Raw genomic sequence first — 24,937 nt, forward strand, 5'->3', positions numbered from 1 at the left:
TCTTGCTGGAGGTTCTGCATAAGTCACACTTCAAAATGCAGGTAACTCTGTAAGAATCATAAATCTCTGCACAGATAACCAGGAATTTAGAAACTTCCAGAACTTCTGGATGAGTTGTCCTGTTTGTATTCCAAAACTAAAACTGAACTCCAAGTTTAAAATAAAAGCTTAGAGTTATCTTCGAAACACGTGAGGAAGTTTTAAATAAAGTAAGTTATTAACACCTGAAATCATCATTCCATGTCAGTCTGAAACTGGAATTTCTTCCCTGTACTTACCAGGAGAAGCTGCAGCTCCCGATACACCTGGTACACAGGACTCCTGGGATCCCCAGACTCCAGGGCAATGTTCTGCAAGTTCCACAAGTTTAAGTCAGTTCCAAACTTCAGAAATCAATCCTAAAACTGTCCTTAGTGAAAGGCACGTCAGCACAATTTATAATCTAGATTATGAACAGGTTTTGTTGTTTTATTTCCTATCCTTTACACTGCTCGTGATGGAATCTGGGCAAAGAGTTTGGGTTTGTTTGCTCTTCCCAGCTGGACTCACCAGAGTGGCAGCTGAAATCAGTGGGGGAGTCTCCAGAATCTTATCAACAATATTCCATGTAATATCAACATAGATATTGCCTCCAGATTCTACAATGGTGTCCTCTATTGCAGCAACTTGGATCAGTTCATACTGAGCAAATCCTTTTGTCGTCACCTGAGAATGAACAGATTTAAAAATAAACGCAACAAAACCGCCACAGCATCGATGGGTTTGTGTGCAGGCAAAATAACTGCAAAAGCATTTCACAAAAACACAAAAAAGGGTTAATATCAGACAAATGCATTACAAATGTTACCTCAGGACAGACTGCTGTCCTACAGAATCATACTAAGGTGAGTTTTCCACATAGAATCTATAAAGCTTCTCCAAACCAGCATCACAAATCCCAAAACAAGAGCTTTTAAACTGCAACTGAAGCCATGACAGAGTGTAAAAACCTACAACAGATGAATGATGTCTTCTTTTATGTTCCATTTTGAGCTCTTCCAGGTTGGCAAAACAGGTTTTATCAGCTGTAGGACCTAGGAAAGGAAAAACGTGAGAATCAAAAACCCCATTTGACACAACTCAGTTTGACACTTAAAATTCATTCTCAAATGCTCCATTTGGTCAAGAATGACTCCTGATATCCTTCAGAAAACAGGGATTCTCCCTGCATTTGTCCTGTTGGTAAGAACTGGGGTGAACACAGAAGTGTTTAGTGTGAGTCTGTGGTTGTGTAAGAAGCTAAACAGCAGCAGTTTAAATGTGCTGTTATTGCACAGATATAGCTGCATTAATTCTATTAAAAAGTTATTTTCTCCACACAGCACTCGTTAAAAACATATTTTCTCTTTTTTTAATCTCCTTTTGTTTTTCAAAGCCAAGAATGTAGAGCATTCCCAAGCCAACATCACAGAAAGAGCAAACACAGCGTTGTCACATCAGAATTCCCACACTTTTGAGCCTTCCTCATTTAATTTGACGTGCACCATAAACCCTTACCATCACATGACACCATGAAAATCGTGATCCCTGTGATTTTCTTTCCAGCTCTGAGAGGCTCAGCTCCAACCCAACAGGTGTGTTCAGGATCAGAACCATCACACCTGATCCAGAGGGGAGGAAGCACCAGCAGGTCCCTTATTCCCAGGTGGCTCACGTTTGGATTTTGCACCATTGCATATAAGGAAAGCAACTGCCTAGAAATGGGATCGGGAGGAAAATTAGATGCCAGCAAATATCCTGAATTTGTCCCTTATTAAAACTTGACTCCTCTCTATCATGCTTTGTTAGCAGACTCAATCATTTTACAACAAGAATGCAGGATTGTAACCCTCTTTTCAGAGGTAGCACAATAAAGTCACAAAGGAAGAAGTCTAGGACATCATACTTCAAAATATAATCATTATATTAATTTTCACTGAAGAATCTAAAATCATACTGAATTCTACATCTTAAGCTCATTACAATATATCAGTTAGGTAAACCCCATTTTGGTACCATGACTTGGTATTTTAACAACAGCAAAGACCCCAATAAGATTTTTAAGCTTTTTTTAACAGAAGCTTTAGCAAAAAAAACAAGCACTGAAGTCTTAGGAAGCTTTTTTTGGTGTCCTACACCCAGTCAATCCCATGAACCCAATGGTACAGCTCACAAGTGCTTTTCCAGCAACTTGATTTGAGCTACTTTGTTAAAAACTTTTAACCAGGGGAGACAGTTTTTTTTGTGAGGTAAAAATCTCACAATCTAACGAGCAATTTTATTTGGGGGATTGAAAACAACAGAGGTTCTGAACATTAGGAAGAGGAACAAAAGCTGCAAAGGAAAACTACATCAATAGGGTAGGGAAACCTTTGAGACTTACTTTGCTCTTCCCACAGAAAGAGCTGCTGGTCCAGGACTCTCCTTTGGCAAAAGCTCAGAGGGAGAAAGAGCTTCATCTGGTTTTGATTCTTCCATGGAGTCACCTTCTTCATTGGGTGCCTTTAAGAGAAAAGTGTAGGTAGATCAAAAACTGCAAAGTGTGTGAAAATATTTGATGGGAATTCAAAAGCCTGGATTACATTTAAAAAAAAAAAAAATCAACAACTGGCACACAAACTTACTGCCTTCTGCAAAATATACACTGGGCTGCTCCCATTCCAAAATCTTTCAACGGGACTTTTGCAACTGCCACCAACCAAACAGATCTCCACATCAGTCTGGAAAATAATAATTAAAACTTCTTAATATATTACGTAGAAATGCTGCCTTCCAGTAATTTTTTATACCAGAAATTGCAAAATTAACTAACTCCACAGCCTGTTTTCCAACCCTACTGCATCCATTCCAGAATCCCAGTCTTTTTTACCTGAGGAGAACACAGGTACTGCATGCCATGGGTGCAATCAAATCAACTGGGAAAATGCAACAACTTTCAACTAATCATAGAAAATCTAAATTCCAACCAGTTGATTCTAGGAAAGACTAAAATTTGGTTCTACGAACAAAACCTCAGAGAATCTGAACTATGAGGGAACACTGAAGTACCAACTGCTGTCACCAGATATCCTTGAGATGGAGAATACTCATTTAAAGTAACATTAAATATCAACCAGTTGCTTCTTTGACTGTCTCACAAGAGCTCTAAACACTGTTTGGAGACATTAAAAAAAAATCAATTATTTCTCAAGGATAAAGGAATATCAATTTTTACTTAAGCTTTCTCATACAGAGAAGCATTGCTTGATTCTTTATACCTAATCTGGGGGTTTTTATATTACTATATATTTAAATAACCACCCGGTTTTATTTTTGAACTATTATCAAACCTGCAAAAATCCCAAGGTTAATACAACCATTAAAACAACCATTCTATGATTTCACCTCGTAGAGATATGGACATTCAGGGACGCTCTCCCTTCCCTCTTCATATATTCTGAAAGAAAACATTGACATGCGTGACCTTTTCCCCTCACCGGTCCTAATTAAACAGTAAATCGCACACACACACTAAACACCACCACAACCGGCGCCTCCGCCGGGGTCACAAATCCCTCAGCGCGGAGACCCCCGGGAATGACCCCGATCCCCACGGGAGCAGGAGCCCACACAGTCTGGGAATAGCTCCGGGAATATCGCCGGGAAGAGCCCCGGTCCCCACCGCTGCAGGAGCCCGCCCAGCCCCGGGAATAGCCCCGGGAACAGCCCGTTGCCCACCGCCGCAGGAGCTCGCCCAGCGCGCTCGCCGCCCTTCGCCGCCGCTCCGCCATCGCAGCCACAACCGAACGTCCCGCGCGCCGGAGCTACGGGAGCGCTGCGAGGGGAGGGCGAGGCACCACCCCGGATCCCTCCGCCGGAAAAGAGTCCCCGGCTTTGGGAAAGGATTGAGAAGGACAGAGGCCGCCGAAGGGCGCGGGCGGGCACCAGGAGATGCGGCGGGGCCGGAGAGACCGGGGGCTGGACGCGAGCCCGGTTGGGGTTGGGGCTGGGCCGGGATTAGAGCGGCCGGCGCGGCAGAAGCGGGGCGCACGGCGCGGAGGGACATTGGTCATAACTAAGGCGGGGTGAGGCGTCCTTCCTTTTCCGGGCGGGGCGCGGCGCAGACGGCCACGAGCAGCTCCGGCGCCGCCGCCATGGTGAGGGAGCGGCGGGACGGAGAACCGGGAACGGGGAGTGGGAGGAGGGGGCCGGGGGGAGCCGGGCGGGCGGCGGGGCTGGGCTGGGGGAGCGGGGCCCGGCGGGCAGGGCTGCGCCGCGGGCAGCGCTCGGGCCGCGCTGGCGGCGTGGGGAGCGCGGCCGCCATTTTGGGCCTGTCTGCGGCCGCATGGGGACCGTGAGGGACCGGGACGGGCCGGGCTGGGCCAGAGCTCGGCGTGGTGGCCCAAAGTCCCCCTTCTTAGGGCAGAGCGGGGTTTGGGCGCACATCACCGCCTGGTAGGGCCTTTTAGTTACCTCACGTATTAGTCTAAAGCAAAACAAGCCCCACGGGAGCGTTTGGGTCCACGTAGAGTGAAAAAGAACGGTTTCTCTGAACGCCCTATTTCTGTTTTCTTAACTTTCTTTTTTTTTTTTTAATTTATTTTATTGCAAAACAGGCTTTAGGAGGCCTTGGTCTGGAACCAGTTTGCAGATGAACAACTTTTCCTGCCAATAACAGTTGAGGTTGTGCTCTGGTTCCCTCACGTCAAGTTTGGTGCTTGTGTTGGGATCTCTGCACCCACAGCAGGGCCAGAGGCTGCTGGTGACCAGTGTCACAGGCACAGACAGCACTTCCATTGCCATGACCTGGTTAATTTTGAGGGGTTTAGTATTTTTTATGCTTCCAAAACGAATTTTGGGTGAGAAAGGGAAGGAATATACTTTCCCTGTACTGTTGCCACAAGATTAATTAACAATCAATACAGTATAATGCTAAAAGATTCTTTTTTAAAGGATGCTGTTCACACTGGCAGATTGTTTTGAGGAGGCATCTTTTCAGCAGCCTCTTTTTCAGGCAGCTGATGCAGAGGGCAGTTTAAATGTTCACCTTGTAAACTTTTAAACACCAGGAATTTTTGAGGGAGCCCAGACTTCACAAAAAACTCATTCTGACCGTTTGATGGTCTGCAGTCATTGTGGGTGTCTGAATTGTGTTGGAGAAGTTGGTTACAGCATTTCAGCTGTTAGACATAATATAAATAATGTTAATTAATTATCTAAATAAGTATTTATCTAAATAAACACAGGTGGGTTTTCCATGGGCTTTTTAACAGCAAGTGGGAAATAATTTAGACAGTGTTTATGAGAGAGCCCAGAGATTCAATCCTAGAGTAATTCTGCCCAAATTCCTTGTAAATCTATAAAATTTGAGACCTAAATAATGCTAATAATAATAAATAAATTATCTAAATAAATACGTGTTTAAGCAAACAGAGGTGGGTTTTCCATCAGCTTTTTAACAGCAGGTGGGTATTAGTTTAGGGAAGTAAAGACTGTGTTTATTAAAGAGTGCAGAGATTCAATCTTAGAGTAATTCTGCCTAAATTCCTTGGAAATCAATGAAATTTAAAACCTAAGTGATGCTAATATTAATAAAAAGTTATCTAAATAACCACACGTGGGTTTTCCATGGGCTTTTTAACAGCAGGTGGGCAGTAGTTTAGAAGGTGTTCATCAAAGAGCGCAGAGATTCAGTGCTGGAGTGATTCTGCCCAAATTCCTTGGAAATCTATTACATTTGAAACCTCAGCTGTAGTTTCTGGCTGTGGGTTGTGCTGTGGAGTTTCCCACTCCCACATGGAGGGGGAGTATTGCTGTGATGCCGTAATTTGCGTCCTACCCAGTGCTCAGTGACAGTTGCCTGCTGTCGGTGCGCTGGCACTGCCGGGTGACGACTCGCGAGTTCTGAGCAATACCCAGGGCTTGGCAAGCCAGGAATTCAGGAATTCCCTGTCCCTGCCCTAAGAGTTCCTCCTCCCCAGGCTTGTGCTCGGCCGCTGATCTCGGTGTACTCGGAGAAGGGGGAGGCCTCGGGGAAGAACGTGTCCCTTCCCGCCGTGTTCAAGGCCCCGATCCGCCCCGACGTCGTCAACTTCGTGCACACCAACCTGCGCAAGAACAACCGGCAGCCCTACGCCGTCAGCGAGCTCGCAGGTACGACTGGGCACCACCAGGGCACCACCAGGAGCAGCCTCCTGCAACACACCGGGGTGTGCCAGGGAGAGCTCAAGCCCCGGGAGCTGCTGCCTCACTGGCTGGGCCTGAAGTTTTACTTGAGTCACAGAATCATAGAATCGACCGGGTTGGAAAAGACCTCCGAGATCATCAAGTCCGACCCTTGATCCAACCTGGTTTGAACCACCACAAAAAATAAAAATCCAATCTCCAGGTTTCCCCCACCCCTTCCCACAATTTTACCTCAACACCGAAGAGAAACTTTCAGGCAGACACACTTCTGTAGGGGAAAAGGGAAGATATATACATTTATTGTACACGAATTAAATACTGTACAAGCTAAAACCAACCGTATATATGTATACACAATATTACACACATCTATCATCCTTCTAAACTTCTCCCTTAATTCAGTCCAGGAGGAGCCCTTAGGCTGATAGGTAAGCAGTCTTTCTCTCATGGGAGTGTTCAGGGAAAAGGATTTCCTCTAATTCACTCCCCCACCAACCTCCAACTCTTTACTGAAGTAAGTTGCCAGCCCATGGCACTGATGCCACATCCAGTCTGTCCTTAAACACCTCCAGCGATGGTGACTCCACCCCCTCCCTGGGCAGCCCATTCCAATGCCTGATCACTCTCTCTGTAAAAGATTTCTTCCTAATATCCAACCTAAACTTCTCCTGGCACAGCTTAAGACCATAATATATAGATTTGGGTTCTTTAATACCTTGAGACGGCGTCAAGAGAAGCAGCCACGAGCTTGTTCCCAAGAGATTTCTTTCTGGTCAAGGTTGTTCTGCTGAAATGATGAGATTCCACTTCATTGGTCCATGTTTCTGAAACACATGATGTGTGGAAGTTCTGATTGGTGCCTGGAGTTGAGCAGCTCCCTGACTTTGGGAGGGTCCCTGTTGTCACTCTGAGTGCCCCTGTCTGTGTTGCAGGTCACCAGACCAGTGCTGAGTCCTGGGGGACCGGCAGAGCCGTCGCTCGGATCCCTCGCGTTCGAGGGGGTGGCACTCACCGCTCCGGCCAGGGGGCCTTTGGGAATGTATCCTTCCATGGCTGTGCTTCCAGCAGGGGTGCTGAACTCAGCCGGCTGAAAAGTTATTCCTGAGTATCTAAAAGTGAACTGGAATCCTCCAGTGGTTCCCTCTGCACCTCCTGAGCCATTTGATAAATCCTGTCTTGCCATGATGTCGTAATTTGCGTCTTACTCTGTGCTCAGGGACAGTTGCCTGCTGTCAGTGACCTGGCACAGGTGGCTGACGACCCACTAACGCTGAGCAAGCACTAAAGAGTCACTTTGGGAAGAGAATATTCCAGAGGGTTGTTCTTAACTCCACCTCAGATGTGCCGAGGCGGCCGCATGTTCGCCCCCACCAAGACCTGGCGGCGCTGGCACCGCAGAGTGAACATCACGCAGAAGCGGTATGCCATCTGCTCTGCCCTGGCTGCATCTGCCCTGCCAGCTCTGGTCATGTCCAAAGGTGGGAATTCTGTCTCTGGGAATGTTTGCTTGAGCCAGTGTTGGGTACTGTGTGATGACTCCAGAGGAATTTTGCACCACACAGTGATGCCGTTGGCTTTCTAAGCATGGGAGGAAAGGTTTGCTTAATACTGAGGTACAGTGAGTCCTGTGTGAGACAGACCTGTGAGACTGCACTGGAACTTCACTGCTGTGCTTACTGTGCCTGAATATTAATTCATTCATTTCATTGAACAGCAGTGCCAAGTTGCACCTCCAGGTAGAGCATCAAGCTTAAAAATGAGTATGTTAAACATCTTAGGTCAGAATCAAGTACATTGATATACTAGGAATAAATTTCTCTTAATAATAATCAAGATCTGTTTTGCTGAAATGATGAGATTCCACTTCATTGGTCCGTGTTTCTGAAACACATGATTGTGTGGAAGTTCTGATTGGTGCCTGGAGTTGAGCATCTCTGACTTTGGGGGAATCACAATGTTGTCACTCTCTGAATGAAACTCCTGTTCCAGCCCACCAGACCAGAGCTGAATAAAAAATTTAATTTCCACTTTATCATGTTGTATCACTGGTGAATACACAAGGCAGTGACTTTGACACATGGGTCCAGCCAAGATCAGTTGTAACATAATCTCTTGTTAGGTCACCGCATTGAGGAGATTCCAGAACTTCCTCTCGTTGTTGAGGACAAAGTGGAGGGTTACAAGAAAACCAAGGAAGCTGTTCTGCTCCTTAAGAAGCTTAAAGCTTGGAATGACATCAAAAAGGTGAGTTGGTGTGTTTCCAAGAGCAGGTGGTTGAGCCCTACAGGGGGAATTCCAAATAGTGGTGTGTTTTGAGCCCAAAGAGTGATGAACTCCTCACTGGTCCGTGTTGCAGATCCGCAGTGATGATGGTGACGTTCTGACTGAAGCAGTTTGGGGGTGGGGGGTGCCTGGTGGGATTTGGGCTGTTGGGATGCTCACAGGTTTCCCCCTTTCCCAGGTTTATGCCTCCCAGCGCATGAGGGCCGGGAAGGGCAAGATGAGGAACCGCCGGCGCATCCAGCGCAGGGGGCCCTGCATCATCTACAACGAGGACAACGGCATCATCAGGGCCTTCAGGAACATCCCAGGTAACTGTGGGACACACCTGCTCTTCTGGCAGGAGACTGCCTGGAATGATGAGATTCCACTTCATTGGTCCGTGTTTCTGAACCACGTGATTGTGTGGAAGTTCTGACCCGCTGCAGTGGCCGATAACGCTCTTTGTAACAACCTGTTCTGGTGATGTTGAGGGTGTTTGTGACAAATGTCACAGCTGTTCCCAACCCTAAACTGCATTTGGGGCAGTTGAAAATAAGTTCGTATCTGGAAAAAGTGATTCCTATTAACTGAATAATAGATTTTCACACATAGGTGTGTGTGGCTCTGTAATGTCAAAGCCGAAAAGCCGCAGCGTTTGCGCGTCCTTGATTTAATTACAAATTAAAGGGATTTCTCTGCCTGGTTCTGTACAGGAATTACTCTCCTGAACGTGAACAAGCTGAACCTGCTGCGACTCGCTCCCGGGGGCCACGTGGGGCGGTTCTGCATCTGGACGGAGAGCGCGTTCCGCAAGCTCGACGACCTGTACGGCACCTGGCGCAAGGCGGCCACGCTCAAGAGCGACTACAAGTGAGTGCAGCCCCTCACACGGGCTGGGAGAGCAGCCCACGGGTGTGGGGGGGAAAAGGGACACTGGGACTTCTTCCTGAGTGCCTCTTCTCAGTGAATTAGCCGTGGTTTTGTCATCCACTCACACTGGGAATGTTTGTTTCTCAGCCTGCCGATGCACAAGATGACCAATACAGATATTGGAAGAATCATGAGAAGCCAAGAAATCCAGAAGGCACTGCGGGCTCCAAAGTGAGTGGTTCTGTCTAATGAATGCCATGTGTGGTTTCTCTAGTCATTGCTAAACGTGAGGTCTTGTTATGGGGTCAGAAATCTCTGTGCTGGGCTGTCACAGGGCTGGGATTTCTTAATTTCTGGCTGTAAACATCAGGAATTTAAGCTGCCCAAATTTCAGGGAGAATTTATCAGAGCTGCCATTGCGGAATGAGGTGACACTACGTGTCTGTGCTTTTCAGGAAGAAGATTCACCGCAGGGTCCTGAAGAAGAACCCGCTGAAGAACCTGAGGATTATGATCAAGTTGAACCCCTACGCCAAGACCATGCGCCGCAACACCATCCTGCGGCACGCCCAGAACGTGAGTGGGGGACTGGGACAGGCACACCGGGGTCGGTGCTTCGGGTGTCACACTGATCATCTCCCTGTCCTTTTCAGCACAAACTCAAGGAGGAGAAGAAAGCCAAGGCCAAGGCCAAGCTGGCAGCCAAGGCCCCGCCTGCACCCAAGGCAGAGCCTGCAGCCAAGAGGCCGAAGGCGGCCAAGCCCGCGGGCAAGGCCAAGGCTGAAGCGTGAGCACGGCGGGGCTGCCCTGGGGCCCTGCAGGGGCTGTGCCCGGGGCTGGCAACTAATAAATGCAGTTGGAACAGAGAAAATGGTGTCGGTTGTGGGTGTCTGAGCAAGAGCTGAAAAGGAAACTCTTCAAGAAGAGTGAAAAAGAGGAGAGGCACAGTCGGGCTGAGCCCGCGGGCGCTGGGCTGGGCCCCATGCGGGTTCAACCCGCGCGGTGCCGTGACCGGCAGCGGCCGCGCGGTGGCAGCACCGCCCGTAGGGATGTGATTCGCGTCGTGACGTCACGCGTGGTGACGTCATTCGGTGCGGGCAGTGACGTCAGTGGGGCCGGGCTGCGGTGCCTCCTCCCCGGCGCCGGGGGCGCTGTGCGGGCCCGGGCGGGGCGGGGGCGGCGCGGGCCCACGATGCTGAGCCGGCTGCAGGAGCTGCGCAGGGAGGAGGAGACGCTGCTGCGGGTGAAGGCGGCGCTGCACGACCAGCTCCGCAGGCTGCGGGTGCGCGGGAGGGGACGGGAATGGGCACCGGGAGCGGGGTGGCGATGGGAGCGCCGGGAGCGGCAGGGCCGGGCCCGCCCCGCGCTGCGGACCCGCTCTCCCCGCTCCGGGAGGGGAAGGAGAGGCGGGATGGTCCCTGCGCGGGTCAGTCCGCGGGAAAGGACACCCGTAAATCCCCTCGGTGCGTCAGGTGAGAGTGGGATCCATCTGCTGCTGCTCGAGAGGATACACCCACATTCACCTGTGAGATGTGGGGTACGTGTGTGGCACGTAGGGTGCATCTCTGAGGGGTACATGGAATTGTGAGTATGCGGGATACAAGAGGTACATGGAATTGTGGGGGTATGCAGGATACAAGAGGTACATGGAATTGTGGGGGTATGTAGGCTACAAAAGGTAAGTGGATTTATTGGTGTATGATTTGCTTTCTTGGCTGTTGCACAGAGAAGGGATAGTGAGTCTGAGGTAGCTGAACTAAAGACTAACTGGGTTTTGAGAATCCTGGGTAGGGTAATGAAGGAGCTTAGAACAGCAGTGCAGAAAGAAACAAAGCTTTTCCAAGACTGACAGGTAAAAACCCCCAAGAGCCTGAGCCAAAAATGTTGTGGAGTGTGAAATCCCCCGGGGTGGGCGCTGGGTTTGTATGTTCAGTGTTTTACAGAGCCCAGGCAGCGCTCAGGGTTGTGCTGCTCTCTGTTCCCAGGTGGAGGAGCTGGCGCTGCAGTCCATGATCAGGTCCAGCGAGGAGAACGTCCCTGTCCCCTCCTCAGCCCTGGCAGGGGACACTCAGCAGGTGAGGGGGGTCGTGCCCGGCCGGCCCCGGGGCGGGGGCTCAGCACGAGCAGAGCTGTGGCCGGGGGGGTTTCACGTTCCTCGTGTCGCCCTTGTCTGTCCCTGCCAAGCTCAGCTGTAAAATGCCTGGGCTGGTGCTGGTTTGTGGGTTTTGCCCTTTCCCATCCCCGTTTCCAGGGGGTTGGGAAGCACCACTTTGGTGCAGGTTCAGTTCAGTGTTTATTAAATATTATGTCTAATGCTCTGAACTGTGACACTGGGACTGCACGGCTTTAATGCCGATTTGAGAAGTGATTTGGGGTCTGATAATCAGCTCTTTTCTTGTGCCAGACTCTTGGGCAGATGGACAACGAGGCTGCCATCAATCAAACCCAGCTACACCTCAGCCTTCAGGACCATCAGGAGGAGGAGGAGGAGGAGGAGGAGGAAGAAGAGGAGGAATCCGACTCTTGAGAGGGGAAAAAAATCAGAGATGGTTTTTGATACAGACTCAGGAATTTCTTCTGCATTCATTTAAAATTCACCAACTGATTCCCATGTTGTGCTGTGTGTGGATATGAACTATGTGAGACATGAGACAGAGTCCAGGGCAGTGACACTGAGCACACAAATGTCACAAGCTGGGCACATCTTGACTCAGATGTTAAAAGAATGAAAATCTGCTGCACAAATATGTAGCACAATCCATTCCACACTGAAAACCTAATGTAGCTTTTACAACATCCTTGGATGTGGAAGGGAGAGGTAATTAATCAGCCAGACTAATTTAACATGGACACTAAAAGCAATAACTCACCTGCTCTCACTTCCTGATGCTGACAAACAAAATCAGGTGCTCAACCAATGATTATGTTACAACCTCACTTTGCCTAAACTGGGAATTTTAGATACATGGTGAGAAAAGATGTGTCCAGGGTTGTCTCCAGCTTTCAGCTGCCGTGTTTTCAGCTCCATGGAAAACTGGAGTTACTCCCAGTGCACTGGGAGTGCAGGTCCAGCACCATCAACCCAACTGTGAGCGCAGCACGGAGGTCCCTCTGTCCCCACTGGTGCTCTTCAGTACTGTCAGTCTGTCCAGTGAAGTTCTTTCTACTTCCTGCTCTTCAGAGTAGCAGCCAAGGAGCCTTTTACTCGTCCACAAATTGTACAGTAGAAATTGGTGCTTGTATTAAGGAAGTAATACTCTCAAATTGCTGTTATTTACTTTTTCTCTCACGGTAACCTCATAAATCAGTGCAGTTCCACCTGCCTTCCTGTGATCTTCAAGGAGTTTAAGAGCTTAGTTATAAATGGAAAGTGATTTCTGTACTTGGAGAAGGGTCTGGAATCCTGGGTGTGGGCAGGACCCACCATTCAGCCTCCAGTGAGTTCCTGCCCCTGGTTAATGAGAGACTGTTCATTTGGCTTTTATTTGGCTTGTACCAATAGAAACTGAATGTTGGGATGTAAATGTAGCTTCATCCTGTACTAGACTAATTGGGTTTTGAGGATCCTGGATGTCTTAAGGAGTGCAGAAGATTTAGTAAAGCTTTCCCCAGACTTGACAGGTAAAAACCCCCAAAAGTCTGAGCTGAAAATGTCATGGAGTGTCAAATAACTCCCTGCAGGTCTGTGTGAGAAGAGCTGGTTTGGGAGGAGCTCGGTGGCCAGCCTGGCCTTTCTTGGCACATTTCTGCTCCAAAGGGTGATCTGGACTGTTGAAAGGTGTTATTTGTGCCCAGCATGGTGCAGAGTGGTTTCCATGGATATGATTCCTGATGCCTTTTGTGAATGAGCCCCTTGCTTGCTATTGGTTTTAAACAGACCAGTTCTGTTGCATGTTGCAATAAAGTTCTTTCCCTGCTGTCCTTCCATACACCTGTGCCTGCAGTGTCCAAATTATTGCTGTCTGGGGGGGGGGGGACAACATGTGAAGTGGGAGTTAAATCCCAAAAAAATGTGCTGTTCCCACACTGCACATTTCTTTTACCGAGCAGCCAAAGGGTCCCAGTGGAGCTCTGTGTGCAATCCATGTGTAAAGCTCAGGGAAGGGTTTAATTTACACACTGCCCAGCTGTCACTGCTCCAACAGTCCCATTCCAGCCAGGACACGCTGGAGAAACCTTGGATGTGTCAATGAGTCATTTCCTGCTCTGCTGGGCTGAGGGATGTTCTCTCCCTTTGATACTCTATCCTGCTGGCCATGTGGAAGTTCATGTCCAGGCTGATGGGGATTCCTTTTGGGGAAGAATTTCAGGCATTTCCTGATCAGAAGATCACTGTGAAGTGCAGTGAGCAGATTAAAGCCTTGGTTAAGTTTTTTGAGTCTCAAAAGAAAGCTTCGAGAAGTTACTTGATAATATATTTATTAAGAGAACCCATTGCTAAACATCTTGAGAGAATAAAACAATAGAGGATCTTCATACATTTTAGACACTAAACACAGTTGTCATGAATCTTTAGGTTAAAAGAAAGCAAAGTGCTTGGATCATTGTCTTGATTCCATAGGACATTTCCAAGAACTAACTTTTAAAAATCAATTAGAAAGACAAACATCACTAAACCCAAGGATGATGATATGTTCGAAAAATAAATATAGAAATATGAACAAGTCTACAATTAGAATATTGCCCTGTACATTCCAAGAAATGCAGAGCTCTTGCCTTCTTCACCTGGAAAGAGAGAGATCTCTGAACAACAGCACAATTGGAACCCTTAGGCTTAACTTTCAGGTACAGCTGGGCAGCAGCAAAGCTCGACAGACAGTTTGGGAGCATCCCTATCCCGTTCTGCAGGGGGAGATCAGGGAAAGCATGATTGAAGTACCAACGATTTACAAAGAGTCTTGAGAAAGTTCAAACGAGCTGGGGGGGCAAACCCCCTCCCCCAGTGATATTTTCATTAAGAAAGAATATCCATAATCACCTAAAATCAGCAAGCACTGAACTCACACAGCTCACGTTTTGGTCGGTGAACGGACGGGACCCGAAACGATACCAATTAGTTTATGACAAAGTTGAAAACCATTTGGCACATGCTATCAAGACATTCTTCCTTAAGAGGTGAAATACATGTTTGAACAGGTACAAGCTGAGGGAATGGGACTGGAATAGCATCTTTGTCCCCAGGGACAGCCCGGGAGCTGCTGCCCCAGCTCAGACTCCGGCGGCGTGTGTGGGGGTGCTGGGCTGGTTAAGGCCGATGGTGGAGCAAAGCCACCCCGCAAAATCCACCTCCTCTGCTTCAGACCTCTTAATGAAAGCGTGGATCTGAGCACAGGAGAACAGCAGGTTAGTCAGGCACTCAGTCTGCTCAACAACCACCCCACCAAACACAAGAAATCCAATAAATCCACTCGCAGTAGCCAAGCTACGGAATAAAAACTTGGCGGAGCACGTGGAGTGACAGGAGAGCTTTTCTGTAGGATACAGCAACAACCAGCACATGAGATGTACACATGGGAAACCATTCCAGAGGAATAGCAGCCTCTAACCAGCCCCCTGTAATCCTTTTCTGTAGGATACAGAAACAACTGGCACATGAAACGTGCACATGGCAAACTATTCCTGAGGAGTCCTGCCCACACAGAGCCTGCTGCAGAGCACTTACACCACTCTATATGATAAGGATGTGACTCAGCCACTCGAGATAATACCCTGGAAAATGTCTGCCTGTGCTCTGGGAGGCTTTTTGGAACAGAGGCTGTTTGCATTTTGCACCACAGGGCAGGGAGAACTTGATTTCCTGCAGTACAACTCAAGTCCTGGCATGGCAGTTAAAACCATGACAAGATTCACTGAGACTCATGTGGTCACTTCATATGAAAAAATGCAGGATTTGTTTGTGCCTGGTGCTACAGATTTTGCAACACAAAGCTGGCAAAAAGAGAGAAGTTTTGTGTTTCATAACAGAAGATAAAAATGTATTTAACTATTAATGGACCTATAAACTATGAGGAATTTTGTTCTTTTGTCATCCTAAAAGTAATAATATATATATTTTAATAATGACTAATAAATCCAAGAGAGAATTCTTTTGATAACTGATTTATAAGCATTAAAATATCAAAAGGCAGACTCCAAAACCCACCAGTTTTGGTGTCCTTGACAGTCCTTGTTCTAGGAGTGTGTGGAACCTGCAGCCCCTTCATCTCTGGGTTAGAAAAGCTGTTCCTCCTCAAACTCACATCAAGGGCCACAAACACACCCCAGCTGCCCAACTGCTCTGACCTGCTGTGGGGCAGCTGAGGAAACCCAACCTGCAGGGAAGGGGGGGTCTTAATTCAAATTAAGAACATTCACTTACCATCAGCTGCTTCAGGTCGGCTCTCTCAGCAGGATTTTTAATTAAACTGGGAAAACACAAAGTGTTGCACAAGTTACACACTGTCACCTCTCAAAACAAAGCTCCAGTTGGGTCATGCTGGGTGTGTTTGGCTCTGAGGACTGCAGGTAAAAGCCTCAGCACTGTGGTGCCCCTCAAACACTGATTGGGGGCTGTAATTCCCTTCTGTGGGTTCCACAGGGACAGATTTAGGGCTGAAATCCTGAGCTGTGACACTGTTCAGTGGAGGCAGGAGGGGGGTCTATAACCAAGCTGGAGAGGTAAATTCCCATTTAAACAAAAACAACAGGAACCACTTTATTCCTCAAGTTTTTTTACCCAAGTCCTTTCAAGCTCAGTATCAGGCAGGGCCATGGCATTGCTGTTCTTCCTTTTGGAAACTGGAAGGACACATATTTAATAAATAAACTAATTTTTCAGAGTGTAATGAGCTGCCTCCCTTAGCAGTGAATATCCTGGTTCAGTGCTGGGGTCACTGGAAAGGTGAAGTGATGGGGAAATGCTGTGATAAAGGTGCTGGGACAGGGACACACCAGGACAGAAAAAACACCTGGGGCCTGCAAGACTCCTGCATCCCATGGCACAGCTCCTGCAGGATGAGGTGCCAGGTATTCTTGGAAGGGATGATCCTTTCTAGGAGCTGGTTGGGCTGTAGGATCAGTCCCTGAGGGCTGAGGGGGCCTTCAGTGCTGATCTCGGGTGCACAGAGCAGCAGAAATTCAGTGTGAAAGAGGGGAACAGCCCTCAGCTCTGGGCTTCTCTGTGCTGCCAAGCTGTAAAATGAGCTTTGGGCACAAATTAACACACCAAGAGGACTGTGCTAATTGCAATGACTTCACATTTGCCACGGCCCAGAGCAGGGACATTGATTGCCAGGGGGCTGATTCAGAAAGGCAGCAGGGCTGACCCCCAGGGTGCCCCTCTGCCACCCAGCCAGAGAGAAAACACTCACCATTTGTTAACAAAATCTTGAAATTCAGAACCAAAAACACCATTGGGCAGTTTTGGAGGTGGCTACAAATAAATAAACAAATAAATGTTTAAAATCAGCAGTCATCCAGCATAACTCCATGTCCTACCTGTGAGCAGAGCTGGGAAGCCCTGCCTGATCTGGGTGATCACTCACAGCTGCAGGACCTCAGGGGTTTCAGGAGTAAAGCAGAGCAGAGACACTTTCTGAGGCGTGGGGTGGGTTTTGGAGAGTTTATTTTCCCTGCACACAGCCCTGAATGGGGTGGACAGCCTGAGCTGGCACTAAAGGAGGCTCAGTGTCCTTCACACTCCCAAGGGAAAAATGTCCTGCACCTCATCAGTACCACAGTCATTTGGATCTAAATATTCTGTTCCAGGGAATGAGTTTGTTCAGGCTCTGAATTCAAAAAGAATTCTGATACTGGAAGAAGAGGGACTCCATAAACCTGCCTGCTATTGCCTTGTTCTCCAGAACACCTGCTACAGGACCAGGGATAAGTTTTCCTTCTGTAGGTCCTGCAAACACCTTGGGTTGTATCTCCAGAGCAGAGATGTGACCTGCTCTCAGTTACTCCCTGCTGTGGTGGAAGGAGCAGCTCTTGCTGAAGATTGTGTTAAATCAGAGGTGGCAGGAGATAATCTTGCCAAATTCTCAACTACTGCAGCTTTTCAGCTCAAAGTGAGCCCTCAGGGATGCTCCAGGAGCAGGGCCACAGCAGCTCCAGTAATTCAGTGCTCACTCTCTTCCAAGAGTTGGTGCTGGCATATTAAAGTGTTATATAACATGCAAAAGAGCTCTGTAATGTGAGAGAGCTGAGCAGGCAGACAAGTTACAGAAGCAATTTGTCAGTCCATGAGCAGCAGCACAAGCAGTGCAGGGACCCAGCCACCAACTGTGCCTTTTAAATAGGTGTGTTGGACACACTTTTAATAATTCCTTCCCCTGGAACAATTATTATCCAGCTCTTACAAACGACAGCTAACATGAGCAGGATTTTTTTTTTTTTGGAAGAACACAAGCAGTGGAGTCATGTGAGCTCCAGCAGAACTTGTGAAAATACTGCAAACACACAATCAAGCCTAAAATATCAACCTCTAACAAGCCTTGGAGCTTAGCTATTTGAAAGATATTTTTGTGAATTAGGTTGGTGATAAGACTAAACCTAATTAAAGAGCACTGACCCCACGTCCCCTCAAATTCTGGGATGCTTTAAAACTTTACAACTGTGTGAGATCAAACTGGTAAGTGCATAAATTACCTCGTTGACGATGTAATCAAGGAGTTCAAAGATTGCCATGGGGGGTCTGCTGTCTGGTCCATAGGCTGAGGAGCAATTGGAGAAGTGGAAAAACACAGTTTTAGTCTCCTTCCATGGTAGAGGGGGGCTTCAGGAAGCCCAAGTCATGCACTGTTGTTACGTGGCACCCGGTAGGTTTACAGGAAAAAGAGGTGCAACAACAACTGGGCAACAGTTTCATGCAAGGAGATACTGTTTTGGGTCTGATCCAAAGCATAAACTACTCTGGGAATTGTCCTGCTGCCCTTGGATCAGCACTGCATCTCGGGGAGGAACCACACCAGGCTGGGATCTGAACAACTGGGCTGTCCACAAGCACCAGGAACAACAGGAGCTCTGCTCCTCAACTCTCAGACACCTCAGCTGAGGCTGAGCCAGGTGCCCAACCCAATCCTGGCTTGTACAGAGTTTAAAGCCACACTGTGCAGACCAACAGCAGCCAAAAAAACCCTTCAAGGTACCAGGGAAGGGCGTTAGGGCAGAATCAAACTCACAGCTCATCGGTCGACCCGGTGCTCTTTGCCTGGGTGAGGTCTCTGTGACTGGAGAATCCCCCTCCACGGGGCAGCCAAACATTAATTCCAGCTCCTTGGAGTCAGGAGGGGGAATTGGGTACCTGCCAATAGCCATTTCTACCAGGGACAACCCCATGCTCCAGATATCTGACTGCACAGAGTAGTGAGTTCCCTGGAGCCTTTCTGGCTGTAAAAAAAAAGGGGAAGGGGAGGAGAGAGAACATTGAAACGAGAAATTAAAAACTGAATTCTGCAATAAAATACATAAAGTCAAGGATGAAACCCCAACTTATTAATGTGACATGTTCCAGTGAGTGACTTACTGATATTTTCCTTTAAATCTCTCTCACCTGGATGTCCAGGAGTCCCACAGACTTTACACACCATCACTACAACTTGGGGACTGTTCAGAAATCATGCAATTATGCTGCTGTTTTATTCCTTTAGCACAATATCTGAATGTTGCACCTATTAATGATGATGGGGCTGCTAAACAGCAAGAAAGCAAACTGGGCTGGGCAGTGAAGATCCACCTGGTTTCCCTGAGAAGCTGCTCTGCGTCCCCCCAGATCCATTTTTGCTCAAAGAAAATGTTCACTTTGCTTTTCTGTTCTCTTTTTTTTCAAAATCAAACTCATATGTTATGGAAATGGTGCAGATTCTTGTCTGACTACATGCATATTTTGGAAAAATCCATATGTAGTTTGAGTCTTACTCCCAGAGAATGTGAGAATGCAGCATTACTGTAACATCTCTTCCCTCTGCCACGGTAGGTGATAGTTTTGTTAAATTAGGTTATATTTGAGCTTTCTCCAGTGTCCCACCTCAGTGAGCTCCAAAGTCACCTGGATAAACTACACAACTGGACAACAGATGAGATGCCCAAACCCAAAGGTTTTCAAAAAACAAAAGTGTAAAGGAAGAAGTGAGTGGATGAGAAAAACCAGGAAACGTGGAGAGTGGTAGTTATAAAAAAAAATAATTACAATCTAGACATTTGCTCAAGTTAAACACTGCTGATTGAACACACCTCCAGATGGCAGAAAAGCATGTTTGGCATGGAACAGTTCCATATGTACATAAGTATGGAAAGGGAGCTGCTGAAAGGAAGGTACTTCAGACACTGTGAAAGCAAAATCACCCTCAAGGCCTGGGCTGTGACGTGAGGCCAGAGAGCAAAGCTAAACCTCAGCCTGTAAAAACAATAAACTGAAGAAACCTGAAGGAAGAGAGCACTTGGCTCTCATTCCTTCCACTCAAAGAAAAAGGGAGATCCAGCAGAATGGAATGGAGCTGTAAATTGTTTTTTGCTCATTATCAGCAGCCCCAGACACACAGGAGAACACAAACCACAGTTTGATTTCAGGTATGTCACCAATATTCAATGACAAGAAGACAATGCTGTCTTTCCTGCTGAAATGCAGGTCCCCTGATGAACAGAGCCAGCAGGTTGTTCTTTTTTCCTTTAAGTCCAAACCCACACAGTTTGAACCCTGCAGCCAAAGCTCTGAGCAACTGCACGAGTTCCTTGAGTGCTGAGCAAGGTGTGTGTGAAACAACAGAGCTGTTCCTGCCATCAGCTGTGCCTCTCACACCACACACAGAGCTCAGTTCCAAGGTGTTCCTCACCCACAGGAACACAGAACACTCTGGAAATAGTCCCAGATTAGCCCCCATGGCCTTGCCCACACCAGAAACTCCCGGGATTTCTCTGGTTGCTGTAGGATCTGGGAGCAGCCTCACTCAGGCAGCACTTTCCCTACGTAAGTGACCCCAGCAAAATGCTGGAGTGGAAAGAGAACCCCATTCCAGCAGGGAGACAAACCACAAACGTTGTGCTTTTCTGGAGACACACTTATACAACCCCCAAAGGCATCAAGCAATTGGATTCTGGAATGCAGACACAGTTGCAGCTCTTCTGGAGGGTTATAAATATCCCAAGTTCGTGGCTTTTCTTGCAGCAGCTCTCCCCACACACACAGTCTGCTGTGACACTGGAATACTCCTGGAATGCAGGAAGTGCTGAACTACGAACAGCAGCAGGAACAGCAACAGTTGGGAACTTGTTTGATCACCACGAGTTTGATAACTCCACCATAACACCCTCAAAGCTGTAAAATCTGCACTTACAGACATGTAGGAGCGAGTGCCAACGAAGGAGTTTGCCATGGAATCTATCAGCTGTCCACTGACACCAAAGTCACAGAGCTTGATTTCACCTCGAGAGTTTACCAAAATGTTAGAGGGCTTAACATCTGGAAAAATAAACAACCAAAAAAAAACCCAAATGGATGATTTATATTCACAAGAGATAAAATGGGAATTTGACAATAAAAGCGACACGAGAGGAGAGAATTCTGTGTCTCCCCTTGTTCCCCTTCTATAACACAATTCTGTCCCTTCCCTGGGAATGAGCAGAGGAGAGATTTGGTTCCCTCTCAGACTCTCTAACTACAGATAAACAAAAATATTTGAATTTACACAAAGGTTATTAGTTTTTTGATTTCACCCTGTTTCCTGGCTTTTACATATTAGGTCTGGGCATGTAAAACCTCTTTGCAGACAAATTGTCTCTTCCGAGATAAATAAGTGTATGACAGCATAACTCCTCTTGAAGGATGCTCTTTTGCCTAGAAATGATCAATAAAGAGGCCCCACATATTTAATTTACAAAGGTCAGTGAACTACAGCAGCCACACTATCATCCCTTCATATCTACAGCAAAACACTCCCTGGAGCATGTTCTGGTTTTGGGTTTGTTTGGGTTTTTTGGGGTGGTGATGGTTGTTTGTTTGCTGTTTTGTTTGGTTTTCAGGGTTTTTTGGAGTGTTTGGGTTTTTTTTTAAAGCTCTGAAAAAATAATTATCCTATCACTGAAAACGTGTATTTAAAACACTTTCAGGTTTTCCTGCCACAAAACCCCCCCTCACGACTTCGAATTCATCATTTTTTTCCTAAATGGAAATTTAATAAGGGTCACTGGTAGCCAAGCAACTAATAACAGCTCTTTGTGAATGCCAAGGTACAGGGAACAAGTGTTTAGTGTTTCTTTTATAGCTGCAAGATGGTTTTTTTAAATGTATCTCACCGCTTAGCTGGTCATTACCAAACCATTATCAAAATAAGCAGCCAAGAGCCCACAGTGGCAAAGCAGTGCTACAGGAAAAAAAGGAATTATAGATTCGTTTTGAAGAAAGAGAATCATAATTTCCCTTCCGAGCAGATCCAGAAATCCACAGTGTGCAGCACGTTTTTCCAAGTGGTTTTCAGTTCAGTGACTGACCTTCCTTTGTGGTGTCAGTGGGATGGCTCTGGAAACAGGACTCCTCATCACGGGGGAAGATCTCCATGCAGGAGGTTCTGCCCCACTGACCGAGATCCACAGGGATTGGAAATGAGGATAAAACTCTATTTCAGCTGTTTCTCCCCCCAGTCCCCTTTTAAGGAGCAACACAAAGTTTGAATAGTTGGAACTTTTGGAAAGTGTGGCTCCATTTTCTGGTCCCTGATGTTCCTTTCCCAGGGAACTGAAGCTGTCCAGGCACAGGGATGTGTCCTGGTATGATTTCCTCAGCTGCAGGACAGGCAGCAAGTCCAGGAGCTTCACCCACCAGTTAAATTCCAGTAGGAGGGAAAAACAAGAAAAGAAAAAGAACAGACACAAACACAAAGCCCAGGCAGATGGTGCAGGGAAGGAGGCAGCAGAGCTCAGAAACTCCCAGCTGCACAGGAATCTGCACCTAAAGCTCTCTGCAAAAACAAGGTGGAAAATGTTTACAAAATCCTCTGGAAGCACAGCAGAGCCTGGACAAATCCCAGATTTGTGCTGCTCCTCAGTGCACATCTACAGGTTCTGCTGAGAACAAAGAGGTGAATCCTCCCTTTAATCTCCAGAGTTCATTAATACTTCATAATTAAATGACAAAAAAAGATCACTAACACTCCTCTGCCAGCGACCCAAGCAAGATTCTGTTTTTAGGCATCTTTAGGTGGTTTGGAATCCACCTGGGATGTGATGACACCACTTTTACCCTCAGTGTTCCTCCAGGTGCTAAAGCCAGGCTGCCCCTCTCACAACAGCACAGCAAAGTGTCTCCTCCCTGCATTTCTGCACGAAGCTTCACTTCCCTGGAGTATTTCCACTCTCCCCAAGCAGTGGGATCAGAGTGATGTTTGGGAGGCTGCTGCCTTCCCTTCCCACCCCTCTAAATGTAGCACCTCTGCTATTTTAATTCCAAGGAGCCTCTGAGCACTTGAGCAGTTTCTCTGGAAACCAGAGATTTGTATTGCCAGAAGAACGGGAATGCCAAGGCATCCTGCAAAAATCCGTGCTGGCACTTGGGAGAAAAATGACAAAAGGAACACAAAGTGTGTTATGTAAGTATTTAAGTTTTAAAGAAAATTAAAGAAATTTCATGTATCATCCTAGACAAGCCAGAAGGAGAATTCTAGAGAATTCTAGAGAATTCCTTCACCAGTCCAGAGGGAGGGATACCTGGCACTGAAAAGGGAGGTGGTTGATACAAAGGAATTTCCAGAATGTCTTGAGATCTCTCCTGAAAGAGGTTTGTACCCTCTGCTCTCCCCCACAGGCACAAACCCAGCTCTGAAAGGTGGCCCTGGACATTGTCACACCCTCAGGCAAGAACTGAGCAGTGAGACACTGAGGACACACACCAGCCACGGGTCTTGCAGCACATTACTGGGATCTTCCAGGGAATTTCCACATCCCAAGGCAGGATCCCAGGAGAATACTGCGAACTGAACCCCTGGCACAGAGCCCTGACACCTCCCTGCTGGGTGGCACCTCCTACCCTGGGGTTCAGAAACCTCACAAAGCAGTTTCTGTGCAAGAAGAGAATTCCCAGAGAGGATTTCACTCCAGCCAGGACCACAAATGTCCTCATTTAACAGAAGAGGAGATGATATGAAAATATCCAGCACAGTCACTCTCCCTGACCCTTCCCTCCCTCGGCCTTTGTGTCCCACCAGTTTGGCTTTCTGAGGGTTTGTGAGTTCTATCAAGCCTGTTCCCAGCCCAGAACACAAAGCAGGGCACTCCAGATGAACTAACACTCTATAAAAGGACTATATTTTCCATTCCTGCTTCAATAAACCCCAATAACTCCTTCCTTGAGCTGCCTGCCATCACCACTGAACCATTTTCCTCACAGTCACTCCAGGGCACACCTGTGGTGGAAGCAGTTTAGGCCCAATATTACAAACTGGCTGATGTTGCCACACAACAAAACATAATAACAGGATGAATTCCTCCCTGAAAACGAGCTCTCCCAAGCCCTGTTCTCTTCAGATTTAAGAACAGATTGTTTGGCCCTGTGTTCTCATGTTTCATGGGGATGTCTCTTGGTTTTTAAGCCACCCACTCTCCCCACAGCACAAACCCAACCAAATCTTACTACACCGAGCCCACCAAGTCACACATTTTTCCCCAGGGGTGGAGGAGTGAGAACAAACAGCCCCAGTGAGATGATGTTCACACCCTGTCAGTGCAGTGCTGTGGCAAAGCTAGAGAAAGCAAAGCACAGGAACCTGCAATTATTAGAGCTGGGTCACCAAAATAATGCTGACACAGAGCAGGAGGAAAGTGCTTTTGCCAGCACTAATTTTTTTTTTTTTTTTTCATCTGGGATTCAAGGAAGAGGCAGTTTGGAAAAGTGGAACTGCCAGAAAAAGCTTCACCTGCACCACAACTTATATGTGGGGGGGCTCCAAGTACTGCAGGAAGGGCAGCCTGGAGCACAGACACACTGGGGGACAGATCAAAGGCAGGAAACAGAGCTGGAAAAATAAAAATCACCATGTGTACATGGAATTTTACACTGCAGGGCACACTCAATCCAGTCACTTTGGAAGAAATGTAGAGGAGAAACTTCTGCTGATCCATGAACCTGAAGTGGTAACCTCTGATGGAGCAAAGACTGAGAGGTGAAGCTGCACTTCCACAAGGTCAGGAGGGCTTCAGTTTGGACTTATCAGATTTAGAGACAGTAAAACTGGTTAGAAATAAATAAATAATAATTGCTGCCTCTGCTGAGCAAGAACAACCAACCAACACAGTGACAAAGCACTGCTGTGGCTGAGGTGAGAACCACAAGGCACAGCAGGAACTCTGCCAGGATTCCCTAAAATAAGGTGATCTCTTTCCCAGGAGTCTCCCTCGTGGCTCTGAACAGACAAATGACTTTACAACCACCATCAGAAATCTTTCCAGAGTTCACCTCCAGCCTCCTTGCCCCAGACCAGAGATATATTGGATTGTTTGGGGTTTTTTTTAAACCAGGAATGTGTAATAAACACGGTGTAAGGTGATCCCAGGACAGCTTGTACGAGGCAGGAGTGCTAATTACTCCTTTTGGGCTGGGCAACAAATGTAAACTCAGACACATTAATGTCTGCTGAAGATATTTTTATGCTCTGAG

The 24,937-nt window shown here is 47.2% G+C and overlaps 4 protein-coding genes and 5 non-coding genes across 16 annotated transcripts in view; 7 read left to right on the forward strand and 2 right to left on the reverse strand.

Annotated features, from left to right (window-relative positions):
- ZWILCH (zwilch kinetochore protein) overlaps positions 1-3,944 on the reverse strand; it is a 67,825-nt gene extending 63,881 nt beyond the window's left edge. For all 8 annotated transcript variants that reach the window (XR_003527806.1, XR_003527805.1, XR_003527807.1 and 5 more), the window contains exons 1-8: positions 3,736-3,944; positions 3,403-3,454; positions 2,643-2,738; positions 2,402-2,520; positions 1,537-1,733; positions 994-1,073; positions 550-705; positions 279-350 (exon numbers count right to left, since the gene is read on the reverse strand). Coding sequence is in view for 5 of the 8 variants with exons in the window: in XM_027644252.1 (XP_027500053.1) it covers positions 279-350; positions 550-705; positions 994-1,073; positions 1,537-1,733; positions 2,402-2,520; positions 2,643-2,738; positions 3,403-3,454; positions 3,736-3,788 (825 nt within the window). In the remaining 3 variants the exon portion in view is untranslated. The remainder of the gene's footprint in view (positions 1-278; positions 351-549; positions 706-993; positions 1,074-1,536; positions 1,734-2,401; positions 2,521-2,642; positions 2,739-3,402; positions 3,455-3,735) is intronic.
- Positions 3,945-4,025: 81 nt separating this feature from the next.
- On the forward strand, positions 4,026-10,186 carry RPL4 (ribosomal protein L4). Its single transcript, XM_027644257.1, has 10 exons — positions 4,026-4,154; positions 5,979-6,150; positions 7,116-7,222; positions 7,523-7,661; positions 8,303-8,427; positions 8,645-8,774; positions 9,159-9,315; positions 9,463-9,546; positions 9,771-9,891; positions 9,969-10,186. Exons 1-10 carry the CDS (start codon positions 4,152-4,154, stop codon positions 10,104-10,106), a joined length of 1,176 nt encoding a protein of 391 aa, XP_027500058.1. The 5' UTR covers positions 4,026-4,151; the 3' UTR covers positions 10,107-10,186.
- On the forward strand, positions 5,809-5,908 carry LOC113947791. Its single transcript, XR_003527864.1, has one exon. It is a non-coding gene; the product is annotated as a small nucleolar RNA SNORD16 (small nucleolar RNA).
- On the forward strand, positions 6,971-7,040 carry LOC113947789. The gene has a single exon (XR_003527862.1). It is a non-coding gene; the product is annotated as a small nucleolar RNA SNORD18 (small nucleolar RNA).
- Positions 7,361-7,460, forward strand: LOC113947790. Its single transcript, XR_003527863.1, has one exon. It is a non-coding gene; the product is annotated as a small nucleolar RNA SNORD16 (small nucleolar RNA).
- Positions 8,028-8,098, forward strand: LOC113947785. The gene has a single exon (XR_003527858.1). It is a non-coding gene; the product is annotated as a small nucleolar RNA SNORD18 (small nucleolar RNA).
- Positions 8,815-8,885, forward strand: LOC113947788. Its single transcript, XR_003527861.1, has one exon. It is a non-coding gene; the product is annotated as a small nucleolar RNA SNORD18 (small nucleolar RNA).
- A 278-nt stretch (positions 10,187-10,464) lies between the features above and the next one.
- SNAPC5 (small nuclear RNA activating complex polypeptide 5) lies at positions 10,465-13,246 on the forward strand. Its single transcript, XM_027644406.1, has 3 exons — positions 10,465-10,597; positions 11,301-11,390; positions 11,720-13,246. Exons 1-3 carry the CDS (start codon positions 10,508-10,510, stop codon positions 11,840-11,842), a joined length of 303 nt encoding a protein of 100 aa, XP_027500207.1. The 5' UTR covers positions 10,465-10,507; the 3' UTR covers positions 11,843-13,246.
- A 471-nt stretch (positions 13,247-13,717) lies between these two features.
- The window catches only part of MAP2K1 (mitogen-activated protein kinase kinase 1), a 32,582-nt gene continuing 21,362 nt past the window's right edge, over positions 13,718-24,937 (reverse strand). Inside the window, exons 6-11 of the mRNA XM_027644404.1 lie at positions 20,628-20,752; positions 18,477-18,684; positions 17,944-18,008; positions 16,665-16,726; positions 15,674-15,719; positions 13,718-14,637 (exon numbers count right to left, since the gene is read on the reverse strand). Coding sequence (XP_027500205.1) covers positions 14,524-14,637; positions 15,674-15,719; positions 16,665-16,726; positions 17,944-18,008; positions 18,477-18,684; positions 20,628-20,752 — 620 coding nt within the window. The 3' untranslated portion in view covers positions 13,718-14,523. The remainder of the gene's footprint in view (positions 14,638-15,673; positions 15,720-16,664; positions 16,727-17,943; positions 18,009-18,476; positions 18,685-20,627; positions 20,753-24,937) is intronic.

Source organism: Corapipo altera, unplaced genomic scaffold (assembly GCF_003945725.1).
Source record: "Corapipo altera isolate COAL_440 unplaced genomic scaffold, ASM394572v1 50, whole genome shotgun sequence".
Taxonomy (NCBI): Eukaryota; Metazoa; Chordata; class Aves; order Passeriformes; family Pipridae; genus Corapipo; species Corapipo altera.